The following is a 25,465-nucleotide window of genomic DNA, read 5'->3' on the forward strand; positions in this document are numbered from 1 at the left end:
CCTATTTAGGACATTGAATTTATAATTCACTGTTGTTTTCTAATCCTTTCCTTAATTAAGATGGTTTTCCAATCAAAGATTTTGAAGAGTTTTGGTAATTGTGGAGATCTTGTTCCTTAAGCTCAAAAAGTTAAGTTCTCGGACAGTTCTCAGGTTTCACTCATAATCTTTGGACAGAAGATTTCCTCACAACCTGGTTTATGACTACTTTTAGCTGTGAGAAGCTAGCCCTTCAAAGTACCAAACATGGGATACTATTTTGTCTGCTGATTCACTTGCCTAGAGGCATCACATCAGCCTGTGATGAGGTTATTTTGTACCAGTTTACCTTAAGGTCAGCCAGAAATCCATTCATTTCATTACCATGCAATCTTACATCCCTGTTACTATTTGACTTATAGAATTCTCCTGCTTCCTTCATCTTTTGTTGAAATGTGAGTGCAAGGCATGCCAGAGCCTTTCACTAGTAATGGATGGTAGCAGTGAGAACAGCAGTGTGAGATATCACCAAGTAGACAATCTGTTCAGCCTGGTGGCAGAATGATGTGAGGAAGTAGAAAGGTTAAAGAGCATTGGGAGTTTGAGAAAGAAATAGGCTGGTGGAACCACAGTCTGCCCTTCCTGATGCAGAAACAACCACCATTAAAAAAAAACAAGATCAAGGGAGGGGATCTTGTATCTCCCCTTGCCAGGCGAAAGGCAGTAGCTAAAAGGAAAGGACTGGATGGAGGCAAGCCCACATCCAGGGTGGCAGGCCAGCCCCCTCCTTGCCTACCTTGCCTTCCCAAGTGCCTCTGTACAACAGGTATGAAGCTCTGTATGTGGAAGGTCAGTCAATGGGTGATATAAATGATGGTCCATCTACACAAGAAATGTTGTCAAGGTCAGAAAGGCCTACGTCCACCCATGTCATGACCACCTCAATGAGGAAGAGAATATGGGGTATAGTTGTAGGTGACTTGCTTCTGAGGGGAACAGAGAGTCCAATGTGCCAGGCAGACCTGCCTCTTAGTGAAGTCTTCTGCCTCTGTGGGGCCAGCTTAAGGACATCGCTAGGAAACTTCCTAGCCTGGTATGACCCTTGGACTATTACCCATGATTGCTTTTCCATGTGGGTGACAATGAACCTGCAATGTGTAGTCCAAGGGCAATCAAAAGAGACTTCAAGGCCTTGGAATGGATGGTTAAGTGAATCTGTAGCACAGGTATTTTTCCTCTATCCTTCCAGTTGCGGGCAGCGACATTGAAAGAAACAGACAGAGCCAGAGTATTAATACATCACCACCACGATATCAGTGTTTTTGACGATGGGATGGTCTACCAGCACTCGACCTACTGGCATTGTGTGGGATTCACATTTCTCAAAGGGGGAAGAGGGTTTTTGCTCATGAGCTAGTGGCGCTTATTGATAGAGCTTTAAACTAGACTTGAAGGGGGAGGGGGATAATATAAAGCTTGCCTGTGACAGTCTGTAAGATGACATGCGAAGGTTAGAGGGACGGGGTGCTAGTGAGGGCCCTCACCCTGTTGCTCCGAGACATGCTGGGTACCCTGGAGCACACTTGAAGTCTTATGGAGATGAACCAGGGTTTCCTGAGGTAACAGGAGCCGGTAGGGGAACACTGGTGAAATACCTCAAAGGAATTAAAGTGTATTCCCTTTAGGAAGGTGACATGGCTGCCAGCTCAGCTGAAGTGCCTCTACACCAATGCATGCAACATGGGCAACTAACAGGAGGAATTGGAAGCCACTGTGCTACTGAAAAGCTATGACCTAGTTGCCATTACTGAAACTCAGTGGGATGAATCCCATGACTGGCGTGTGGCTATCAATAGCTACAGGCTGTTCAGAAGGGACAGGAAGGAAGGAGGGATAAAAGGGTTGCCCTCTGGATCAAGAAATAGATAGATTGTGAAGACCTGTTTGAAGAACAGCCATGAGCAGTCTGAAAGCTTATGGGTAAGAATTAGAAATGGAGGCAACAAAAGGAACCTTGTGGTTGGTATTTACAATAGGCCACCCAGTCAAAGGGAGCCTATTGACAAAGCCTTCATACTCCAGCTGCAGGAGACATCATGCATGCAGGCTCTCATCCTGCTGGGGGACTTTAACCACCCCAACATCATGTGGAAAAGTATCACGGTGAGCTGTAGGCAGTCCAGGAGACTCCTGGAGTGCATTGAGGATAACTTCTTAAGCCAGGTAATAGACAGCTCTACTAGAGGGGATGTGACACTGGACCTGATGGTCACCAATGCAAGTGAGCTAATCAGACATCAAGTTTGGAGGCAGCCTGGGCTACAAAGGTTGTGTATTGGTGGAGCCTGCAGTCCTGGGGGATATGGGTCAGGCAAAGAGTAAAGTCAGGACCCTGAACCAGGAAAGCAAAATTCCAGCTGTTCAATGACTTAGTCAGTATAACCCCCTGTGAAACTGCCCTTAGGGACAAGGGAGCGCAATGGTGCTGACAGATATTTATGGATACTTTCCACATAGCACAAGAGCTCTCAATCCCCAGGTGTAAGAAATTAGGAAAAGAAGGCAAGAGGCTGGCATGGCTGAGTCAAGACCTACTGGTCAAACTAAAGGGCAAGAAGGAAATACAAAGGCAGTGGAAGCAGGGGCAAGTATCCTGGGAACAGTATAGAGAAACTGCCTGGTTGTGTAGGGATGGAGTCAGGAAGGCCAAGGTGCCACTGGAGCTGAACTTGGCAAAGGATGCAAATAATAATAATAATAATAGCTTGTATAGGTATGCCAACCAGAAAAGGAAGGTCAAAAAAAGCATACTCTTCAATGAATACAATTGGCAAACTGTTAACAATGGACAAAAAGAAAGCTGAGATACTCTCAGTAATATTTTTTGGCTCCGTCTTCACTGGCAACTTTCTTTCTATACCTCTGGAGTGAATGGACCTCAAGGCAGTGGCTAGGGGAGCAAAATTGCTCCCACTGTAAGAGAAGGTCAGGTTCATGACCACCTGAGGAACCTGAACTTACGTACGTCTATGGGACTGATGAGGTGCATCTTAGAGTCCTGAGGGAATTGGCTGATGTAGTTGCAGAGCCACTGCCCATAGTATTTGAAAAGTCATGGCAGTCAGGCGAAGTCTCTGTAACTGGAAAAAGGGAAACATTGCACCCATTTTTAAAAAGAATAGATAAGAGGACCCTGAGAACTACCAACCTATCAGCCTTACCTCTGTGCTTGGGAAGGCCATAGAACAGATCTTCCTAGAAACTATGCTCGGCACACTTAGGACAGGGAGGTAATTCAAGACAGCCAGCATGGCTTCACCAAGAGCAAGTCTTACCTGACCAATCTGGTGGCCTTCTTCAACGGAATGACGTAAGTGGATAAGAGGAGATACTGATGTAATCTATCTGGACTTCTGTAAGGTCTTTGATGTGGTCCCCCATAACAGCCTTCCTTCTAAACTGATGAGACATGAATTTGATAGATGGGCTGTTTGGTGGATAAGGAATTGGCTGGCTGGTTGCCTTCAGAGAGCAGTGGTCAACAGCTCATTGTCCAGATCAAGATCTGTGATGAGTGGTGTCTCTTAGGGGTTTATTTTGGGACCAGTACTATTTAACATCTTCATCAGTGCTGTAGACCATGGGATCGAGTGCACACTCAGCAAGGTTTGCAGATGACACCAAGCTGAGTAGTGCAGTTGACATGCCTGAGGGTTGCAATGCCTTTGAGGGATGTGGACAAGTTCAGGAAGTGGACCCATATGAACCTCCTGAGGTTCAACAAAGCCAAGTGCAAGGTCCTGCACCTGCGTCAAGGCAACTCCCAGTATCAATACAGGCTGGGGGATAAAAGGATAGGGAGCAGCTCTGTGGAGAAGAAATGGCGGATGAAAAGCTGGACAGGAGCCAGCAATGTGCACTCGTAGCCCAGAAAGCCAACCATATCCTGGGCTGCGTAAGAAGCGTGGCCAGCAGGTCAAGGGAGGTGATTCTGCCCCTCTGCTCTGCTCTCATGAGAATTCACCTGGAGTATTGCGTCCAGCTCTGAAATTCTCAGTACAGGAAAGGCATGGACTTGTTGGTGTGGATCCAGACGAAGGGCCACAAAATTGAGCAGAGGGGTGGAACACCTTTACTGTGAGGAGAGGCTGAGAGAGTTGGAGTTGTTCAGCCTGGAGAAGAGAGGGCTCCAGGGGGACCTTATTATGGCCTTTCAGTACTTTAAATAAGGGCGCTTATAAGTATGGTGGGGGCAGACTTTTTAATGGGGCTTGTTGCCAATAGGACAAGGGGTAATGGTTTTAAACTAGAAGGGAGGAGATTCAGATTAGATATAAGGAAGACATTTTTTTATGAGGGTGGTGAAGCATGGGAACAGGTTACCCAGAGTTATGGTAGATGCTCCGTCCCTAAAAATGTTCAATAACAAGGTGGATGGGACTCTGAGAAACCTGATCTAGTCGATAACTGCTCATTGCAGAGGGGTTTCACTAGATGATCTTTAAAGATCCCTTCCAACCCAAACTATTCTGTAATTTTTTATTCTGTTCTCGAAGTACTTTGTGTCTCAACGAGTTTCTAATTTAAGCAGTCCTATGTTTTCCCCTGAGAGATTTCAAGCCTCTGTGTTCTTTCATAGTTTGACTTCAGTGAATAAGCTAAGTCTACAGGCAGCTTTGTACTCTACCCAGTGCTTCATCTTTGGTGACATTTATATAAGACACACTGTTTCACCTCCCATTTTCACCAGAAAAGATTTATAGTTTGTATAGAAGTGCTCAAACAAGGTGTGCTGGGGTAGTTGGCAGCATTAACCATAGACACAACAGCAACCAGCCATCCCCTCCTCATATCTTAGTGAGGATGTATACAGCATAGATCATGGTGGTGATCCCACTGCGAAAGTAAAATTACTTCTGTTTACAGAAAAATGTCCCTGAAACATTCAGTTGTAGACTTACTGATGTCACTGGCAGGCAGTTAATTTTCATTATGATACCTAGGGTGTGAGAAGGGTATGCAACTAGACTTCACTTCTAAAAAAATAATCAAAGAGCTGCAGGCATTGGGCTGCTAGTAAGAGCATGGTTGGAGTTGTATATAGGTGCCTCATTGCAGTGTTTTTGATGACACTGAGGAAGAGACTCTTTGTAATAGTGTGCTTGTCCTACATCTGCTGCACAGAGCCTGACATGTTACTGTACCAATCCATCAGGACTGACATTGTAGGATGGTATAAAAACAGGCTTTGCCCACTTTTCCTTTAACAGGCAGGCCTGGGGGTACGTGAGGCCTTCTGTAAGGTGTCAGATACCTACAAAAGATGAAGGTTTTTGAAGGTTGTTGAATGTGCATAGTCAAATAATGTTCAGAACAGAACCTTTCACCATCAAATTTCTGTTTTATTTTACTGGTGCATTTATGATGTGTAAAATAAAAAGCACTGGCAGTGGAGTATCTGGTCGCACACTACTAAGACACATGGTACTTAGCGGGGATGCTTGTTAGTAAAGTTGTAGCACAAAATTAAGTCTGACCAGCCACATGTAATTGTTACAAACTTGCAACCTAGTCAGTTGTTTCATTAACCTACAATAACTGCATTAGGATACAGTTCTTGAATCTTAGCTCTGGAGTTGATAGATGCTACAGTGGAAAAAATGAGCAGCCCTTCTCTGCAACTAATTCCTGAATATCCATGCTGGTTGGACTCTGCTTCTTGCTTCTTCTGAAACTTGCCCTAGGTCCTTGTCATATGTCCTGCTCTGATATTATCTGTACAGCGTCTCTGCTTAGCACACACTCTATGGCCTGTGTTTCAATGTAATGACATCTCAGGAAGCACTCTGTGACCCTCTTGTTAGGGAGTGCGGACACATGCTAATAGGCAACTACTGGCTTTGAAGCTGACTATAGTTTTAACTGTTTCTTGTCATGATTTCACCAAATTCATTGCTATGCAGATTGAAGCTGGTGATAATAGACAACAGTCTCAAGCCCCACATGTCATGGTTCTGTTCTAGTCCTTGTGTCCTGTTTGAGTGGCTGCCAGGTGTTTGATATCTGCTTCTCAGAAGCCTTTTGACTAGACGTATACTGCTCGTTTCCCAAAAACTGTGTGACTGTCCATACTTCCAGTACAATTATAGTAACTTGATTTTTTTTTTCCCCCTGCATAAGCTGCTTGCTGGTTAACATGTTACTTTCCACACCTTACTGTTTATTCTCTCTTCTTGTCAGTGCATTTTCGTTATGTTGGAAATTAAGGGGTGTCCTGATTGCCGGCCCCATGTTGGTATGTTTTGCAGGAAGGACTGGGACCTATATTGCTAGCTATAGCTCTGTCACCCCAAATGGATCAGTGAATCTGAGTTTGCCTTGCTGCTAAGTCCACGGGCATAACAGGTACTTAGCCAGTAAAGGTAGCCATGGCTACCCTCTCAGTCACCCCAGCAGGCTTTGTATATTCGGACACTTCCTTTATGCCTTCATCTCATCATTTAATCCCACCTCTTCAGTGCATTGATTCAACAACCATATAGCATGACTTAACACAGGCAGGCTGTGACTGAGCTCTGACCTTGTGAATTGACATGCTAGAATGATCTCATTAATGCCTCAAGGCTGCCTGTTATCCCATGGAATACTAAAGGTCTCTAGATAGTGCTGTGCAGCCTAATTCATTTTAAATGATATCAGACCCACGCATGCCTATCCTTGGCTCTCCACACTACCCAGCTAGAAACAACTGTGTGCCACACCGCAGATCTTAAGTAGTCTGGAGAGGCACCAGAGCAGCAGGGGCTTTTATTGTCTCACAGAACTGAAGGGCTACTATCCTTAGGTATTTCTAGGTCCCTCTCTACTTGAAGCCTGTCTTTCCCTTGCATCTGCATGCTTGGTGTTTTCAGTCAGTACCAGGAGATCTGCTAGTGCAATGGAAAACAGAGGCAATCGGTTCCCCATGGGCTGTTGCACAGACTGTGAAAGACTTATGTAGCAAGATTGTTCTAAAACCCTTTGCGTGGGTCAAACTTGTGTTCTGTTTGATTTCCATTAAAGCACATAGCTCTTTCTTTGGGCTTGTTGGAACAAAATGGAGGGGGCTGGGGTTTGGTGCCACTGCTACTGTTGTGTGTTCTGGAGTTGATGTGTCTGTTCAAATGCTAAGTCATCTGTGATTCACAAGAGCACATCCTTGGCTGCATTCCTTGCCAGAAGCAAGAGAGAGAACAGAGGCTTCCTAAGAACAACTGAAACAGAAGTATTTACTGGATTTCAACCATAACATCTCTCAGCTTCCCCACCTCTGAAATCTCCTTATGATTTTCTGCTTTTCTTCCTATGTTGTTCCTAATAACGTTACCCCTGCTCATTAGATAGGGGAATTGCCCGGGTAGAGAATGAAGTCCTTTATCAGCTATGTGGTCTCATGGCAGACTGAATGAGACCTTAAGGCCTTATTTAATAAATTGGTTATGTGTAAACCAGCTCCACCAAAAAAGAATGTTGTCAAACTTGTAAAAGCAGGTGGATTGTCTTAAACTAGGACCCTCCACATGAGAGGCTGGAAGCACTCAGATGTATGAGAGAAGAGAGCTGAGCACAGTAAACCAAGTGAAATCTGTTGGTGTAAGGCAAATGTTCACCAGCCAAACTGGTTACAACAGGACAACTAGGATATACATTAGATTTGCATCTCCCAGAGTCCAGCTTCATTAGCTATTTTCTTCAGGAACTTTAGAGCTGCTTCTGGGTGCCCCCCTAAGGCCTGTTTCTCAATTCAGCTATGTTGAAATGGTAATTCAGGCAGTAACCTGAAGCAATGGGTGTCAATCTCTGCTGTGATTGTACTTCTAACATGGGAGAGTGCTGATGAAGATGAAGCTATGAGGTTACTGTGACAAGCCATCCAGTCTGGTGCTCTGACAGTCTACTGAACTACAGTCCTAAAGTGATTATAGAATTTGTTCTTGGTTATCTAATCAACCATGATGTCTTGCTGTTAAGAGTAATAAATTTGAGCAGAGATTGTTTCACTATTTAGATGCATCGATTGAAAATCATGACTGGCTGCAGAAGCCTTATTGAAATGCTGCAGTCACCTTTCATTTGTTAATGTGTTCTGCATTAAACAGATTTATTTTTTTTGAAAAGCACTCAGGTGGCTGTAGCCTGTATCCTCCCACTAGACTAAGCATCCTGGCTGTAGGTTTTTTCCTTTTTTACATGGGTTTAGCTGGTACAGATGTGGCAGGCCTGAGAAGCTGTGTTTAATAACAGCAGCTGTGTTGCTTTTGCAGTGTTTTGTGCAGTATATGGGCTTTTCACAGCAATCTGTGAGCAGGGGACATGCTAAACTCACTGGTGGGAAAATTTGTGAGTACAAACCCCTAGTCTGGTGGGTTTTTTCAGGGGTTGGATCTGCTCTTTCACCCTCCCCCAATAACTCATGAAGCATGCTGTTTCTGTTGTATCCTTGGACTGATACTTTTGCAAGTTTACTATCTAGTATGTGGGCAGGCACAAGAAAGCTCCAGAAGCCAGACGTGGCACAGATATGTTGTATGAGCAGGAGGATGAGGGCAGAGATGTGATGAACTCCCTGGGATCAGGCAGTGGATGAGCAACAGGGATAGAACCAATATGATCTTTTAAATCCATGATCTACAAAATTTGAAAAGATGGTCTTCAGCTGGCTTTTATAGCAAATGGGATAGTCAGCAGATATATCTCAGCCTGTGATAGGGATAGGTAAGAGGCAAACAGAATGTCTATATACTCGCATCAGTGACTACACGAAATAAAGGGGCACACATGTTGACATATCTGTGAGGGAGAAAGAACATCTAGGGGAAATACTGTGGAACAGTTAAATTTGCACAAATCCACACACATACACAGGAATGAATTCGCTATGCCCTCTTGTTTTGTGGAGCACATGACAGTAATTTGTCATCTGCTGGCAAATTCTTTAATCTGTATTGAGAGCAAACTGCCATGAGAGTGAATTATTTGTATGTTTATATATATGAGGGTAGACTGGAAAAAGGCAGTGAACTCCAGTACTGAATTTCTGGCGTTGTACAACTAGCTCTCCTGCTGTAAAATGTGCAAAAATCGTTGGCACGTTGGGATAAATAATAAAACGGTGTTTGCTGTGTAACTGCATAAATCAATCACATAAAGGAGTAAAAAGAGAGATATTTAATTTAGTTTTAAAAAGAAGTTGCCTTGTAGAAATAGGTTATCAAGGGACTGACAGAATGCTGGCTACAACTGGACAAAATTAGACAGCTGAAACGGACTTTTCTAAAACGCAGTTCCAAGCCTAACCAAGTGCTACAAGAGCAAAAGACACTTCTTTTAATGTGTAGAAGCACCACCTTTTTCCATTTTTGTTCATTAAAGCTAGGGTTCTGATATCTAACTGGTCAATACTGAAATCTAAGGAGTTACTTGTCATCTGTGTTTGCATTGTTTGATAGATGACCCTGTGTTTTCTTTATTATTGTTGTTGTTTAGCCAAAAAGATTCTACTTAGTCATAGAAAAGAGAAAGAGTTGATTTGCAGGTCAGTGGGATGTGGAATTCCTTTGTGGGGTGAGGTAAGCTCTGGTCATTGTGTAGCTCTGTGTCTCTAAGATCATTCTTGTGTCATCCCATAGGCGGGTTCGTTACCTGGTGTGCAGCGCCAATTCACACATCGAGCTGAGGTATTTGTATTCCTTTATTCTAGTTTGCACAAAGTAGGGAGCTAGGTGATCACCCACAAATGCCTAGCTCTCCAATTGTCGAAACTTTACACTATTTATACAGTTCAGCAAGCAAAGACATCAGTCTTCATTGCTTACACGTTATATAATTCCTTCATTACTTAGTGCTCAGTTTCCTATTTGTCAAATAATTCTCTCACTTCTCATGTTAATTAGTTTGCATGCTCAGTCTCAACTTCTTTTTGGGTCTAGGGTATTTCTTGAGTCAGTGGTCAATGAGTCAACTGCCAGAACTACCTTTCCCCTAGTTAGTGCTTCTTGTGGTAAACTTCCAGTCAGCTCATTCATCTTGTGGTGGTACTTTCCTTTTTTAAGCAAAGACCTTGCTGGTGTTTAATGAAGCATCTAGCAGGGCATTAAAAATTGCTTGTGACTTGAGTTAACCTTTAACTCCTCATTTGTTCTAATTGTTTTAAAGTCAAACTACTAACAATACATTCAATTTTATTAATCATTTGATATCATTTGGACAAAAATTGCAGCATCTATTCCTGTCAAAATGTTGCGTGCATCCTCCAGGCATTCATATGCAGCATTGTCTTTCAGGTGTGTTTGTGCTTTTCAGGAACCTTCACTAGCATTTTCTTCAGTTAAATATCACAAGTTTCTGAGTCCAAGGAAAAGGAAGAATGACATCCTGATTCTGTATTGAGGTTGACAGTGATTGAAAGTCTGTTCTTTAGCTTCCTGTAGCAAACTTGGGGGGGGGGGTGGTTGTTTGTTTTTAAAAAAAAAGCTCTTACTCTGGTTTTTGGGTTTATGGTTTTCTTTCCTCTAGTAACAAAAAGCTAACTTTAGATTTCCAAAACACAGAAATGTCTGGCAATGAGAATCTACACCAATATTACCTGTATTTGAAAAGTTAAAGGATAGTAGCACTTACTCAATTTAATTTAATATAACTGAATATTGCACAGTGGAGACATCTCTGAAGATCATCTTTTCCAGTAGCAGAAAGCTTTCTGTGTTCTGTGGACTTTATAAAGGGCCAGACAGGCTTAACTCACGTGGGAAATTTCCACGAGTTGTCTGATTTAAATTCCAAAGATGACTGTTCCAAATGTATGAAATAAGCATCAAAATTGCTTCATTACCAAATAAAAATGCATCTGTAGATAAAATATTCATCAGGGTAGTTTAAGTTGCTCATGTCAGTGTCTGTTGTTTTGAGATACCATAGCTTACCCATGGAAAATTAATTGCATGTGAATTGACTACCTCTGGGGGCATCAAAGGTCTTTATGGTGTACAGATTCGTGTGTTGCTCATCTCAGTTAGAAAAAAGGAATTGTTATTGTTGATGACAAATGTTTGAGGCAAAAAGCATTTTTCTATGGATTTTGATCCAGAGAGCTGGGCTTCTTTGTTGGCATTGGTTAAATTCTTCATAGCAGAAGAGGGAAGGAATGTGGTCTACCTTCCCAGAACAAAATGATCCCAAAGGCCTGAGGGACAGCACTGCATTCTTTCATACTTCCTTCAGCAGACCTACATTGTATTCCTTCAGGGCTGCAGGTATTTGACTTACTCATACCCTCCCACTCTTTCCTTAAATCTAGTTTTAATTGCATACGACTGGGTAAAAAACAGACAACCATACTCCTGGCAACTGTGTTGTGACCAGGGCACCTAGTCTCTGGCTGCCATTGTTGCAACTAGGTTTTGCATACTTGCAACTACCTAGTTGCAAGCTCCTTATATTAGGTCTGTTACTTACTAGCAAGCAGGCCAGTGAAAGCGGTGGAAGTAGACGTGCAAAGTGAAGAAGAGAGCCATCTCTCACTTATAAGTGTGGTTTAGGTATTACGCAATGACTGGAGTCAGGTAGACTCCAACACTGTGTATCAATGAAGCTCGTAGAGGTGCCTTCCTAATGAATGACAGAACAACATCTCCGTATAGGGTATTACATTTCAGTCATGCTCAGTGAGGACCAGCCACTGGTTGGGCTCTAATAGCTAATTATTTCAGTCAGGATTTCCCCTTCCCAAGGCTTCTTGCAGCAGTGTGCACCATGCCTGCACCATTTCATTTCCTGACTCACATTCTAGTTTTGAGAAATGTGGCTATTCTTAATTTTAGATCAGGACTATTTCACAAGTCAGCTAAATGGGCAAACTGTGAGTAAGCACAGTAATGGGCTTTCCTTTCTGCTCTGTCAGATAATTTCTGCACAATCATTGTCATGAAGGGAGAACAGAACCACATTCAGAGAGGCTGATGTCCACTGACAACCTGATCCTGTGGACTCATAAACTGGCATGAGGTTTTCCCGGAATAGCAAAGGGGCCTGCAAGCAAAGTTTTTTTCTCATGGTGAAAACGCAGGATTGATCTGTAGAAGTGGTCCTGTTTTCCAGAGTTGAGAACATAGACTTTGGGTAGTTTGGGGCTTTGGGTCATGCTGAACTTTGTACTTTTTAGCTGATTTAAAACATGCAGTATGTTTTTCAAAAGTAACTTGTTATATATATAAAAAAAACCCTTGCTTCCAATGTAGTTATAAAGAGGTAGCAGGATTTTTGATAGGTCTCTAAATCAGCAGTTGAATAAAAGTATTTACAAATGTATTACTAGTCTGCTGCTGGCCTAAACAGTAATGATAAGGGCCTGGCGGTTAGCAGACAGCAAAGATTCTGTCACTTCTACAGAATTCCAACAAGCTAAATACCCCTACTGTGTTCAAATCAGCACATGGGAACGGGTTATAGAGAATAGAGCCTGGGCTCGATGGATCAGTATTCGTGTGTTGGACACTGTGGCAGATGGACACTGCTAGCCCTTACTAGCAGGGGAAGAGACACTGTGTACTGTACCATGCATATAGTGGCTGTTAGGTGTAGAACGACAGTGTTCTGTATCCTGTGCTTGAAAACACAGAGCTGAGACAGGAGAAGCAGTGGACAGGTCAGCCCCTGAATATCTCCAGTAAACGATTTTTCAAAGTAATCGCTCATCTGGCAGGGGAGATAATTTTTCTTCTTCAGAAGATATTTTAATTTATTTCTTTGTTGCTGTATGTTGGCATGAAACATTATAGGTTTTGCTCAGAGTGACAGCATATAATATAAAATAAAACTTGGAAATGGAAAGGCAATTCAGAATGGAAAAACAAAACAACACAACAGTGTTTACTGCATTGCTAGAACATTTTTTCTCTGATGTTGCTGCAAAGTTATTACTTTTTTTCCTTGTCCAAGTGACATTTTATTGGAATGAATGCAGAAAATGTGTTCTGATAAAACAGCACTTCGTTCAGAAAAAACTGTTCAAAAGGCTTGGCCAATTTTTCTAATTGGGAACATGAATTACGTTACAAAGCTATTAACATCTTCTGAAAAAAAAATTAAATTTAATATCTAATTAATATTTCTTGAACATTTCTGTATCACACTCCAGGCATAAGATCAAAATAAGCACAGTCTGGTGAGCTGTCCACACAATTCCTTTCCCATCCTCATTGGGTTTTGAAAACTGAAGGAAAATGTGTGGGAAAGCTGTAATTCAAAGTCACTTGGTTTTACGCTTGTGTTGCAAAACGTTTTAAAGAAGGTGTGACTATCAAGTAGATATAAGTATTGATCCTGTGTAAACAGCTGTCCTTGAGAGTTCCAAAGTAATTTCATGCAGGATTTAGCAACTAGGAATACTCTGAAACTCATGGGAATGGTTGCAGTAGGAAAGGAAGGAGTGAATGTTGTCTGTAGTGGCACTGTTTTTTGACTATTCTCCCTCAGTTGAACAAAAATTTGGGAAATAATTATAGCTGTATTTGAGAAACCACAGTGACATTCAGATTCACATAGTAACTATATCATATGACTTAGGTCAGGTCCTAGCATGTTCTTTTGCAAAATGTGTTTGTCTCATCTCTTCAATGGCTTTCATTAGTGCTCACATATATGAATTTGGGATTGCCATTTAGGTTCTGCTCTTTGAAAACCTTGGGCCTGGCAGGTTCTCACAGTTATTGCTGTTGGAATACCGATTTCTCAGCTCTTTCAATGAGGCATGTGTTCTGCTTGTACTTGTTCAGGTAGACTCCAACAGTGCTTAACTAAGCAGAAACTGATTTACAGCTGGTTCAACCACGAGGCTTTTTCCTCATTGCTACCTGAAACTGCAGTAATCTCTGCACATTAGATCAAAAGGGTTTGGAGGAGAGGAAGGGAGGAAGAGGGAGGAGTACGACTTCCAGGTTCCTTTCTGAACAGTGTCCCTGTAATCCTAGACATTGGTCTAGCAGCAATACTGCTGTTAAATAAGTGTAGATGCATTCTGCCTTTGCCCACAACTGGTAGGCACTGATTCTCTATGAGTTCAGGCATACCAGAAGAGGGGAAACTAAGATAGACTTCAAGAACAAATGGGGAAGGAAAGGCAGCACAGAAGGATCTTTAGTGTAGATGTGAACAGTTTCAAATCCTATATACCTGGAAGTATGGTTTCAAGGTGCTGAGGTGATTTCTTGCAACTTAATTTATTCTTCATTCTAGCAGTTGAGAAATGTCTGGTGTGATATTTCTAGCTGCAACTAGTGTCAGCTCTGTTGGTTTACTTGGAACAAGGAAGGCAGATAACAGATTCACAATATATTTTTTTGAAACTAAAAGGAGGCAGGAAGGGAGGGAAGGAGGAAAGTATTTGAAAACGTAACCTTTGCTTTCATCCACAATTAGTAGAGTTCTGGACATCCAGAGAAGTAGTTGGGATAGAAATTAGAACTCAGACCATCATTAACAACATGGTGACAACTATGGGCTGCAAAACCTGGCAATCAGTAAAATCAGTTCATTAACTGAACATTCTCTCCTCTCAGTTCTTTATGAATAGAAAATTTGCATGCTTGACATTGCAAAGCTTCAAGGGTGATTTCACACAGCTTCCAGTTGCCACCTCCACTCTTTCCCAGAATTTACACAAAATGACCTCTGAAATCCATTTCTGGGGACTTTCCTTTCAGACTGGGTTTTACTTAATGAAAGTAATTCAGGGTTTTTTTTAGGACAACCAAAAAACTCCATAGAAATGCACAGGAAGAAATAGACTGGAATGTGAATTTTGTGGAATTATTTCACAAGAAACCACAATAAAATCTACCTCCATTTCAAACCAGCCACAAAACACTACTGAAGGGAAGACCTGCAAAAAGGAGCTCTAGGTTGTGACCTGCTGTATCTCTAAAAGCTGAAGAAACGCCACATTTGCTGAAGGGGAGAAGGTACAGAGGAGGCGGGACATGAAAGAGTAGGATGTGGGAAATAACTGCTTTTCAATAGTCAAAATGCTAGGTTAGTTGGCCATTTATTTCCTTCCAGTTTTCCAATATACTGCCTTGAAGAGAAAATGGGAGCTAGTGCTTAACTGGGGGCTGTTAGAGAAGTCACTGAATAATCAGAGGAAATAACTGAGAATGAAGGTGACTGAAGATTATTGGTAACTCAATTAAGATAACCCTCACAGGTTTTCATGTTGACAGTTGAATCACTTGGGATGTTCCACAAAGATCCTGGTTAGTAGTTGGTTTTAATAGAAAAACTATGTGCAAATAAAATCTCCAAGTTTGTTAATCATAGACAGTCAGCTTTCAATGGCTAAATAAGCCAAATGGCACAGAGGGCTGTGATGATAAAACGATGATGCAGTGAATGCAAGGAGAAGTCCTTCATACATTGATCTTAATCCTTCTACCCCACAAGTCAGTTTGCTTTGTTAATAAGATAACATTGCAGGACTATGGCCCTTTAAAATTGTAATGCAAATTGCCAAAAGAGAAGGGATGTGGGGTGACACCCCATTGCTGTGAAATAAGAAAGAAATGTCAGGAAACAGAAATGGAAGTTTGGTCCTCAAAATGGAAACTATTTGGATTGCATGCTACTGTTTATGAAAGATGAAAGTGACCCTTCTGCCTCCAATCATATCAGTTTTGTGTGCAAGTGTCTTTGAGTCAGCTATCATGAAAGGAATTGATTTAGTATAAGTGTTACCCTATATTCTTAATGAAAAATTCACGAGCGATTGCCAGAAAAAGTGAGAGGTGTTAAGAGGTGCATGCTAGCTGCCAGCAGTATGCACCAGCAGCTGCAAAATTATGTGATATATTGTTAAATATCTTACGTTTTGGGAGTGGGTGATTTTGTTATAGGGTCAATTTTCTTAGTAGTATTTCATAGTCTTCTTGATCAAAAAATTATTTTTGTTATGGTAAAGAGTGATATCCAGTATTGGTGTGAACTGCATTAAAGTTTGCATACATTAATGAGTTGTACTACCTGCTGGGCAGCTCTCTGTGGTTGCAACTTGCTTTTCAAACACCTGTCATCAAAGGAAGAGAAATTGACAAGATTCTTCTGATAAGAAGGTCTGCTGGAGCTGCCTTGCGCAGCATTGCTATGAGCCAGAGACAGTGCTTTCATGAAACAACATGACCACAGAACTATTAGTTCATGCCATACTTCAGCTGTTTTGCAATGCAGGAAAAAGCCAGCAGCAGAAACAATCCGTTGTTTGTAAGTAAATGGTCTGAAGCTCTGACTGCCAAGCCAGAACACTGGTCCAAAAGGAGCTAAAGCGGTGAATAGTATAGAATAGAACAGGATACTTACCCCAAAGGAGCTGCCTCTCAGTTGGCCATGGCCTTAGCTTATTGATGGGGATGGTCTCCACCATATTTATCTGGCAAGCCCATTATGCTAGTGTTTTCGTCCTTTCTCCATGCAATCAGATTTTGCTTTCCTAGCTCTGAGCTGGCAACTTGAAGATGGCAGAATAAAATAAATAAAAAGAAAATTAAAAAGGAAGACTTTATGATTCTAAAATTCATAAATGCACAGAAAAGTACCATGTTCCCTGTTTCCAGGAGTCAGTAGTTGCTCTCCTGCCCGGTTAGGACAGCTGGATTCTCAGTGTTTGTGCCAGACTAGGACAGATCTCCCTGCAGGACAATAGCTTCTCTACAATCCTGTCCCCATTAACTGCAAGATTTTTCTATAGATGGTTGCAAGGTGATGTCATCCCTGCTAGCTGTTTGGCAAAGGCTAAATCCAAACAGTGGGAGGTGAGAAATCTGCCATGCAGCCTCCATCTTGTATTGTCTGCCATCACATTGGATTGTCTTCTCACTTTCTTGAACCTCTCAGGTGTCAAAACTTGTACCCTTTGCAGATCTTCCCCTTAATAGTGTTTTTTACCTAGCTAGAAATGGATGTGGATTTTATTGTGCTTTCTTGTGAAATAATTGCATAGAACTCACATTTTCAATGTCAGGAAAGTTTTACTTAGGAGTCTTGAAATTTCGCAGATTTCTTTGATTCTTTTTGGTCTTTTTTCCTTAATAGTAGATTTTTACAAAATTTTCAAATCAAAATTGTTGTTGAACTAGAAGCTCTACTTAGTGGTTTCTGAAAATATACAAAGGGTAAAGGTTATACATAGCCTTCTAGTGAGATTTAGCTGGGAAGAGACCTCTGGAGGTATCTAGTCCAACCCCCTGCTCCAAGCAGGACACACTCATCAGGTTGCTGAGAGATTTGTACAGGCAAATTTGGAAAACTTGTGAGGATGGAGATCTCCTGGTCCCAGGGCTGCACTGCTCTCATGAAGAAGGTTTTAGCTATGTCCAGTGGGAACTCGCTTTGTTGTAGCTTGTGCTTTTTGGCTCTGAGAAACTTCTGACTTCTCTGTTACTCTCCCATGTAGGCAATGAATGACTGCAACCTGACACCCTCCATTTCACCTTTTCTTCTCCAGACACAGTTCCCTCAGCTTGTCCTTGAACATCATGTGCTCCCACACACCCAGACCATGTTTAGTGCCCCTGCTCTGGACTTGCTCCAGTGTTGGCTTCTCTTTTTTATGGGGTGCCAGTTACAGTTTCAACCTCACTGGTGCTCTGTAGGGGAAGTAGTCACTTTCTTCCAGCAGCTGGTACACTTCTGCTACGCAAACCAGACTGCAGTAAGCCTTTATGGGCAGACTGTTGAGTCGTGTTCTGTATCCTGTCCACCATAGTTCCTTTTCTGGACAGTTATGCCCCAGCTTGCGCTGCTGCTTTCGTTTATTCCGACCCAAAGGGCAGAAGCTTTTTGTTTGGCTTGGTTAAATTCTATCAGGCTGCTATCCACAACTTCTAGGTCACGTTCTTTTTTACTCACCTTCACAAACAGTGTGGCCTCCCAAAACACTGACCTGTCATGATATAGAGAAGATGTTTTTTGTTTGTTTGTGGAATTCTGGTAGCAGTAGACATAATATACTGTAAGATTAATGACTATGTACTACCCAAACCTAAGTGTCTACATAGGTCCTTCTTAGGGAAGCAACAGCTGTCTGTCATGAATACATGGATTGTAGCAGTTTGTTTACATTAAAAGCATTTTCCTTCTGTTTTAAAAAGGGCATGTGTCCTTGCCCATTCTGCATTAAAGTGCATTTGACAGGTTGTTCTACAGTTCTTACTGTACCCCTGAAATTAGCATGCATCTGTGATTGCATTAATTTATTTGCACACTTTCAAGGCATTTTGTAGCAAAGTAGATACGTAGTAAACTGAAGAAAGGGAGCAGTACATCTGTCCTCATAATGAAGTATTTAAAGATGCCACTTTTGTTTAAAGGAAATTATTTAGAGAGCAATTATGATTCAAGAGATATTTTTTTCTGCTAAGAAATTGATATTTAAAGCAAGCTTTTAAGCGTGTACAGCTATAATTGCAGCGTCTGGAGTGGTTTCTGCTCACCAGAAAGGATCACTTCATCAGACAGTTGTTGAATACATCTGAAAGATATGAGCTTGACTGTGCCACAAGCACTTCTGGAGGGAATGCTGCACCTGCTGACTAGAAAATTGCAGATTTTAGAGAAGTTGCTTTTAACATGGCATGGTGTGTTTTCCTGCTATAGCTTTCTGTGTCATCTTAAATTGGGTTTCCTCGCTGGCATAGGCCAACCCATTTTAACACTGTTGTCTTTGTCCCCTGGACACACTTGGAAGAAACAATGGTTTGAAGCTAGAATAGTTGGGAGTGGGACATCAAGCAAGCGATAAAAATCCTCTAGGCCTTATTTAACATCTTGGAGTGTAGGAGCTGTCCTGTGCTCTTGTTTTGTCCTGGCTAAACTTTACACTCTTAAAATGACCTGTATGGCATGCTAAAGACAGCAGACACTGAAGGGTCACTGCTGGGAAGAGGTAAGGTCACCTCTGCCACCTACTGCACTGCATGGCAGCGTGGGTGCTACCTGTCGGAGTGCCACTATGTTGGATGGGTTGCTTTTGGTCAGGGGCAGAGAGGGCAGTTACCGTGCCACTCTTCCCTGTGTAATCATGAGCCTTCCCTCAAAAAGGCAGCATACATGCAGGCTGGAAGGTCATCTAGGCATTGAACGCTTCTGGTGTGGGCGTCATGTACTGGTTTCTGCCTGCAGAAAGGCTGTAGGATGGCAGCCTTTTCTCCATGTGGGGCAGGTGGAAGTCTTTATGCCATTAATTTTACGAATTGGCTCATCTGAGGAAGTTTTCCCAGCTGAAGCCACCGGGTTCTCCATATAGCCGTGTTCTGGGAAGTTGCTGCTGGGGTGGGATGGTTGTGGTCTGTTCTGAGGTCTCCATGTGACAGAACAGGGCAGGTCTTGCCTCACCTGAATGAGGCTTATGGCCTGCCTATGTGTCTGTGAAGAGAGCCTCAGGCCTCTGACAGGACAAACCCAATGATACCTTTTGGTCTAGAAGTAATGATTGCTTGCAGTGAAAATTAAATGTTCACAGGAAAACATGGGGGAAAGGGCAGGAACAGGAAAGGGGTTGTCCTCTGACACACCTCTGGATCAATTCCAGGGTAAGATAGCCTTGCATCTGGGTCCAGACAGCACAGGTGATGAAAACAAAATACTAGCTTAGGCTGCCTTTGTGTTGGACTGTCCAGGGGGGTTTGCAGTTAGCAGTTGCTGTCTATCAGTCTGGCCACTATCTTGGCCACGCAGGATCTGCTTGCATTTTGTTCTACGTTTCTCTGTTATGAAGGAGAAGCTGTGCTGCTTCTGTCTTCCCTATGCACAAGCATTAACTAACGCTTTGATTTTCTTACAGGAGCAGTCAAGGTTTTATGCACATGAAACTGATGAAAACCAAAGATAAATACATCCTGGGTCAGAACAGCCCTCCCTTCGACAGTGTTCCTGAAGTCATCCACTACTACACCACAAAAAAGCTGCCTATCAAAGGAGCAGAACACCTGTCACTGCTCTACCCTGTGGCTGTGCGGACCCTCTAATAACCTAGTCTCACCCCTTCCTGTGGATGGGAGGTGAGAGGTAAGCTGGGTTGCACAGAATTCATTGCTGGAATTCAGTGCTTGAGTCTGTGATGGGAAGTGTCAGCCTTTAGTCTTAAGAATGTGTGCACTCTGCAGAGTTGGGGATGGGACTGTGCATGGTACTCTTATGCTGCAGCTTGCCTCTAGAACTTCTACATAAGAGAAAGAAATCTTACTTTAGTGCAAGGAGAACAGATTTAATTCCCAGAGCTTCTCTGTGAATTAAAAGTACTTCCCAACAAAAGTTCCTCCTCCAAGTTTTGAGAAGAATCAACAAGTTCTTCTCAGCAGTAAAACACCAGCAACTTTAATTCTCTTGCTACCCTGAGAAACCTTTCCATGTGAAAGGGTAACCTGACTCTGAGGGACCCTAGGGTGTTCTTGGCGGACCTGAGAAGGAGCTGCTTAGTGGCAAGTCCCTGTGGCTCTGTCACTCAGCTTGGTGTGTTTTGGTTTTTTTAATGCAGTTTCTTGGGGTAGTCAAATGTTGAACTCCTATTAGGCACACAGTCTTAAAATAATTTTATGAGAGCAAATCATGGTCAATTATTTATGAATAGGGGATATAATTAAAAAGTAGTTTGATGTATATTTTTATCCTTTTTTGGTACAATAATCTCTTAAGGGTTACTGTCTTCATTTGCAAGTTTCATTCATGGATGCAGGCAGCTAATTCTGTTTGGGGCAGTTACACCATAATGTTTTAAGTAGTTGGAATGAGTTATTTTGATATGTGGGTTAGTATTTATGCGTGAGGGTGGTCAAAGGCTTTTATAAAGCTTTAGGAGGCAAACTCTTCACTTGCTCATTCATCTGGATCAAACAATTGTCCTACTGAGGCAGCAAACTAACAAGTGTGTGTCACACTGCCTTTCCATAAGATGGCTTTTCCAGCTGTATAAATGAGACTGCCACATGTAGCAGAGCAGAATTTGTTTTTCTGGTATATGAAGACATTCTTAAAACATGGTCATTTGACATATACCTTCTGCCCAGTGTTCATTTTCATCACAAACAGAAGCCTTCTGCTGTATTTCAGTCATTGTCAGCCAGAAGCACTGCAGAAGCTGCTCTGTACCTTAGTCCTGCTAACTCAGTGCCCATCCACTTGAGAGAGATTTTCTACATGCTCTTTGTGCTCATTGGAAGGGTTAAGTGAAAAAAATATAATTGTGCAGAAACTGGAACTGGGGAATCAATAGCCTGCTAGTCCTCACTTTTTGCCATCTCTCACCTATGTCTAGAATGCTGTGCATTAACCCATCAGCTGTTGTAGTAGCAAACTGGTTATATGCAGTTTATGTATTTTACAGACTGCAATAGGACTGTGAAATTGTGTGTTATTTAATTCAGCTTTCTTACCTACTACTATTCCATTTCATGTATGCTTAGAAAGAAGTGCAAATCTGAAAATTGTAATGGAATAACCACTTACTGCCTGTAAAACTAGTGCTGCATTGTATTGTCTAATCTGATAAGAACCTCAAGGATGTTCCGTAGAATGTCATTGGTGATGAACATTTTGCTTCCTTTTAAGCCTGTCTTGTTCTTTGTATGCCATCTAACACAACTTAAACAGAAGTGGATCACACATACATGAGGAGCTCAGTGTTATTCTGTGCAGCAACAATAGAAGGTCAAACTATCTCACCCAGAATTTGAAGCTGCATTGGAATAGGTTCATACTGGTTTTCTGAGAGAAGGGTGGCACAATGGAGTATGAAGAGACAACATTCCTCTCCAAGTGAAGCCAAACTTCCCTTTTGGGAACATCACCCACTTGGCAAGAGCATACAGGCATTTTTAAGTTAGCATATTCTTCTCTCACCAGAGTAGGAGTTCATGAAGGTGGCAGAGCTCAAGAGAAATTAGGAATCAGATTGCATCTGCTGTTGTCTGATTCTCTGCCTATGTGAGCTCCAGCAATTCCATCATGCCCTTGGGACAGAAATATAGTATATTTCTTCTTTTGCATGTTGAAGTGCATTTTTTAGAATCTGGCGTTGTTGTTGCTGTTCTATGGCCTGTTTTTCTTCTTCTGTAATGGAAAAGTAAGCCTCTACTTTCTCTAGCAGCAATTGCCAGTAGAAACCAACAGCATCGTTAACAAGGCCTTGCCAGGCTTTCTTAAGCACATTGTCTTTAGTTTATGGGGATCACTGTTTTACTGAATCTTTCTTGTCATGAGCCTGACTGAAAGTCAACTGAAGCCAACAGGTGCCACTTTATTGCTGTGTGCAGATTGTGCGTTGGGAAAATACTTGCTTCCTACAAATCAGGCAATATGCATCATACAAATGTGTATATAGATTATTACAGCTTCAAGGGTCAGATCACGGTTCTTGGTTCAGCAAAAGGAAATAATCTCAGAAAATTTTGGTTGTCTGTGGGAAGGTTTTTTCTGTGGGATTATTTTTTAAAAAGACTTCTAGAAAGTATTCAGTAATTACAGAATAAATAAAACCAGGATTTTGTTTGCACTGTAATGTTGTCCTTGTTTATTTAAGTGATTGTATGATATTTTTCCAGTGAAGGAATATTCTTCCCAGACTTTTTAATGTATAGTGAAAATGCAGTGTGTTGCAGTGTGTAGTATTGCATATAGGTGGAAGATCTCATAGTGATCATGCCTATATAGCACATTAAAAGTTTATTTTAAAAAAAAAATTAAACCTCTCCCTTTTCTTCCTCTAATTGTCAATGTGTACTCAGATTGTCTTGAACAGCTAACTGCTGAGGCAGCCTTTCAGAACAACTTGTGTTTGTGTGTCTTAAATGTGCAGTGAAAGTTACCATTAGGCTATAATCTGGTTTGGAGTCTGGAAAATCATATGACTTGGTTCTGCCCTGAGCAATTCTCGACAATGTGCACCTTTGCAAGGGTCGGGCCAAAACAACACAGTTGTGTGTGTGAATGACATTGCTGTCCAATTGCTTAAGGTGCTCAAGGAATTCTGTTATTGCTATTTACAGTGTAACAGTGGTGAAACACTTCTTGCAGAATTTATAAGAGGTGTTATTTAGTCTTCTATTTTTATGAGTTATTGACAAAGTGATGAACCCCCCCCAGGCTGTGAACATCCATACGATGCATAGGAGAGCTTTAGTGACCAAGATTACATCTCTCAGCTCCTTCCATAATCAAAAAAATCACAAAGGTTTGCGGAAGTGCAGTCATGACCATGAGTTCTGTACTTGATAATAGTTTATTCTCTGACCCTGAAATTAAGTCTTTAGAGCCAGGATGCAAAGTACAGGGGTCTCTTAAGTGCGAAGGTACAAACCACACATTTCCAGCTTCTTAGGGAACATGTCCTGAGTCTATGCTCTGAGGAAAACTGGTTGCTGCTTGGAGGATGAAATATGTATGTGCTGCTACTCGCCATCCCAATGAGGTTCAGGATTTGACCTTTCTTTTGCTGTCATGGCTCAAATTGGCAACACAAACACTGTGTGATAATGTTGGTGGAGGCTGCAGATGCCACCTTCCATCCAGACTCTGATCCGTATTTACTGTGCTGCACTGCTAACCTCCACTCTAGGGTACTCAGTTGGTCCTCTGCTACTGTTAGTTAATACATGTGGTCCTCAGGTCCAACGTACAGAATGAGCAAATTCTTAACACTTGTTTAAATTAATAAATAAATAAAACCCTCCCAACAAACAGCTGCACTAGCTCCTTGGACAGGGGGAAAAAACAAAAGAGAAATGAAACAGACCTGTCTATACTGCTGGTGAGAGCAAGGGGAGAAGGGAATGAACAGTGGAGTCTCCTGTTTTTCTTACATTCTTCCCTTTTTAATGATCTACAGTGACCCCACATATAACACTGCAAATTGTTTCCTTTTATTACTTCTTGTTGGAGTCCCCAGTAAGAAGGGAAGAGGAAAGGAAGGGAGGAAATGGCAGCAGCTGAACAAAGTTGTTGGTCTGAAATGAAGCAAAAAGAAGTCCCACTGAAAAAGAATGTACACAGGTTGCAAGGGATGACCATGTGCAATCCTATTTTATGCAGCATGTTATCGCCTGCCTCAGGCCTTGAGCTTACTCTGAGAACCATGTATCCACAATTCATGGTTGCTGCATCGACCTCAGTGCTCTGGACCTTACAGTTAGTTCAGTGACAAAATCAAACCAAACATTGGCCGCGCTTTCTCAAGTGTGTTTCAGGGACCCTGGATTGCATTTACTGCTGCTGACAGTTCCAAGACATAGAGAGCTAAATTGCAGCTTTGCAGGGCTCAATTTTCTTTCTAAGCTTGGTTTGGAGACAGGCGTTGCTGTGATGTTGTATCAGATACAGGTCATGGTTAATTGTTGATACCGGCAGTATTAGAAAGGAAAAACAAATTGTTGCATTCTATGCCAGACTATCAGAGCATTCCTTCATCCCGATATTGACCTGAGCGGCACATAGGGCCCTCAGCGCCTACCTATAAGTAAAACTGATGTTGCATTTCTGTCATTGACTTCTGTTTCTGGGGTTTATGCAATTACTACAGCATAGCCTGCAGCACTATCAAGCCACAGAAAAATCTCAAGGTTCCTACTGCCAACCACGCCACTCAGAATTAATTTTGTGGGATTGATATCAGCATCCCCCCTGTTTTGAGTCAAGCCATTCTTCCACCAGAAAAGAATTGTTTACTTGTCAGCTAAAGGTCAAAGTGTACAAGCTTTGTAGACCAAGCGTTTATTTAAGAGTAAGTTCAATTACTTTCCTATGTCTGTGTCTCAGACAACCAGGACTGGCTCCACCTGGCAGTCCATGTTTTGGAGATGACTGTTAGCTGTTGATAAACAAGGCAAATAGTTATGCAGAGTAAGCTCGACTGGCACAAGGAATGGGCCAGCATGAACTCCTGGAGTTCCATAAGGGCAGTCCTGCATTGGGACATATTGACCTCTCGCAAAAGGCAGACTGGAAAGAAGGTGGGAGAAGTGTAACGGGGAGCTGAACAGAGTTTGCAGTCAGGAAGACCTACTGCAGTCAGGCCTGTGTAGTGGAAGTGTAGCCAGCAGGTGGGACGAGGTGATTATTTCCCCTACAAAGCACTGGTGAGGAGGCTGCATCTGGATGCTGTGTCTGGTTAGAGTACCTCCAGGTACCAGGAGAGTTGCCAACAAACTGAAATAAGTCTACAGCAGGGTCTCTAGGATGGGCTGGGGGCTGGGACACACGATGTGTGAGGACTGGCAGTAGGAATCAGGCTGGCTGTCATGGTTTAACCCCAGCCATCCAACTAAGAGCCATACAGCCACTCACTCCCCACCTGCCCTGCCCGTGGGGTGGGGAGGAGAAGCAGAAACCCATGGGTTGAAATAAGAACAGTTTAAAAATTGGAATAAAGTACTAGTAATAATAATAACAGTAGTTATAACAATAACAATTGTAA

At 42.2% G+C, this 25,465-nt stretch overlaps 1 protein-coding gene across 2 annotated transcripts in view; it reads left to right on the forward strand.

The window, feature by feature from the left end:
• Positions 1 to 22,696, forward strand: part of SHB (SH2 domain containing adaptor protein B) — an 83,652-nt gene extending 60,956 nt beyond the window's left edge. The window contains exons 6-7 of one of the 2 annotated variants that reach the window (XM_040580197.1): positions 9,648 to 9,695; positions 19,844 to 22,696. In XM_040580197.1, the coding sequence (XP_040436131.1) occupies positions 9,648 to 9,695; positions 19,844 to 20,027 (232 nt within the window). In that variant the 3' untranslated portion in view covers positions 20,028 to 22,696. The remainder of the gene's footprint in view (positions 1 to 9,647; positions 9,696 to 19,843) is intronic. The other variant, XM_040580198.1, reaches the window with a different exon arrangement.
• The last annotated feature ends 2,769 nt before the right edge of the window (positions 22,697 to 25,465 follow it).

This window comes from Falco naumanni, chromosome Z (assembly GCF_017639655.2).
Source record: "Falco naumanni isolate bFalNau1 chromosome Z, bFalNau1.pat, whole genome shotgun sequence".
NCBI lineage: Eukaryota > Metazoa > Chordata > Aves > Falconiformes > Falconidae > Falco > Falco naumanni.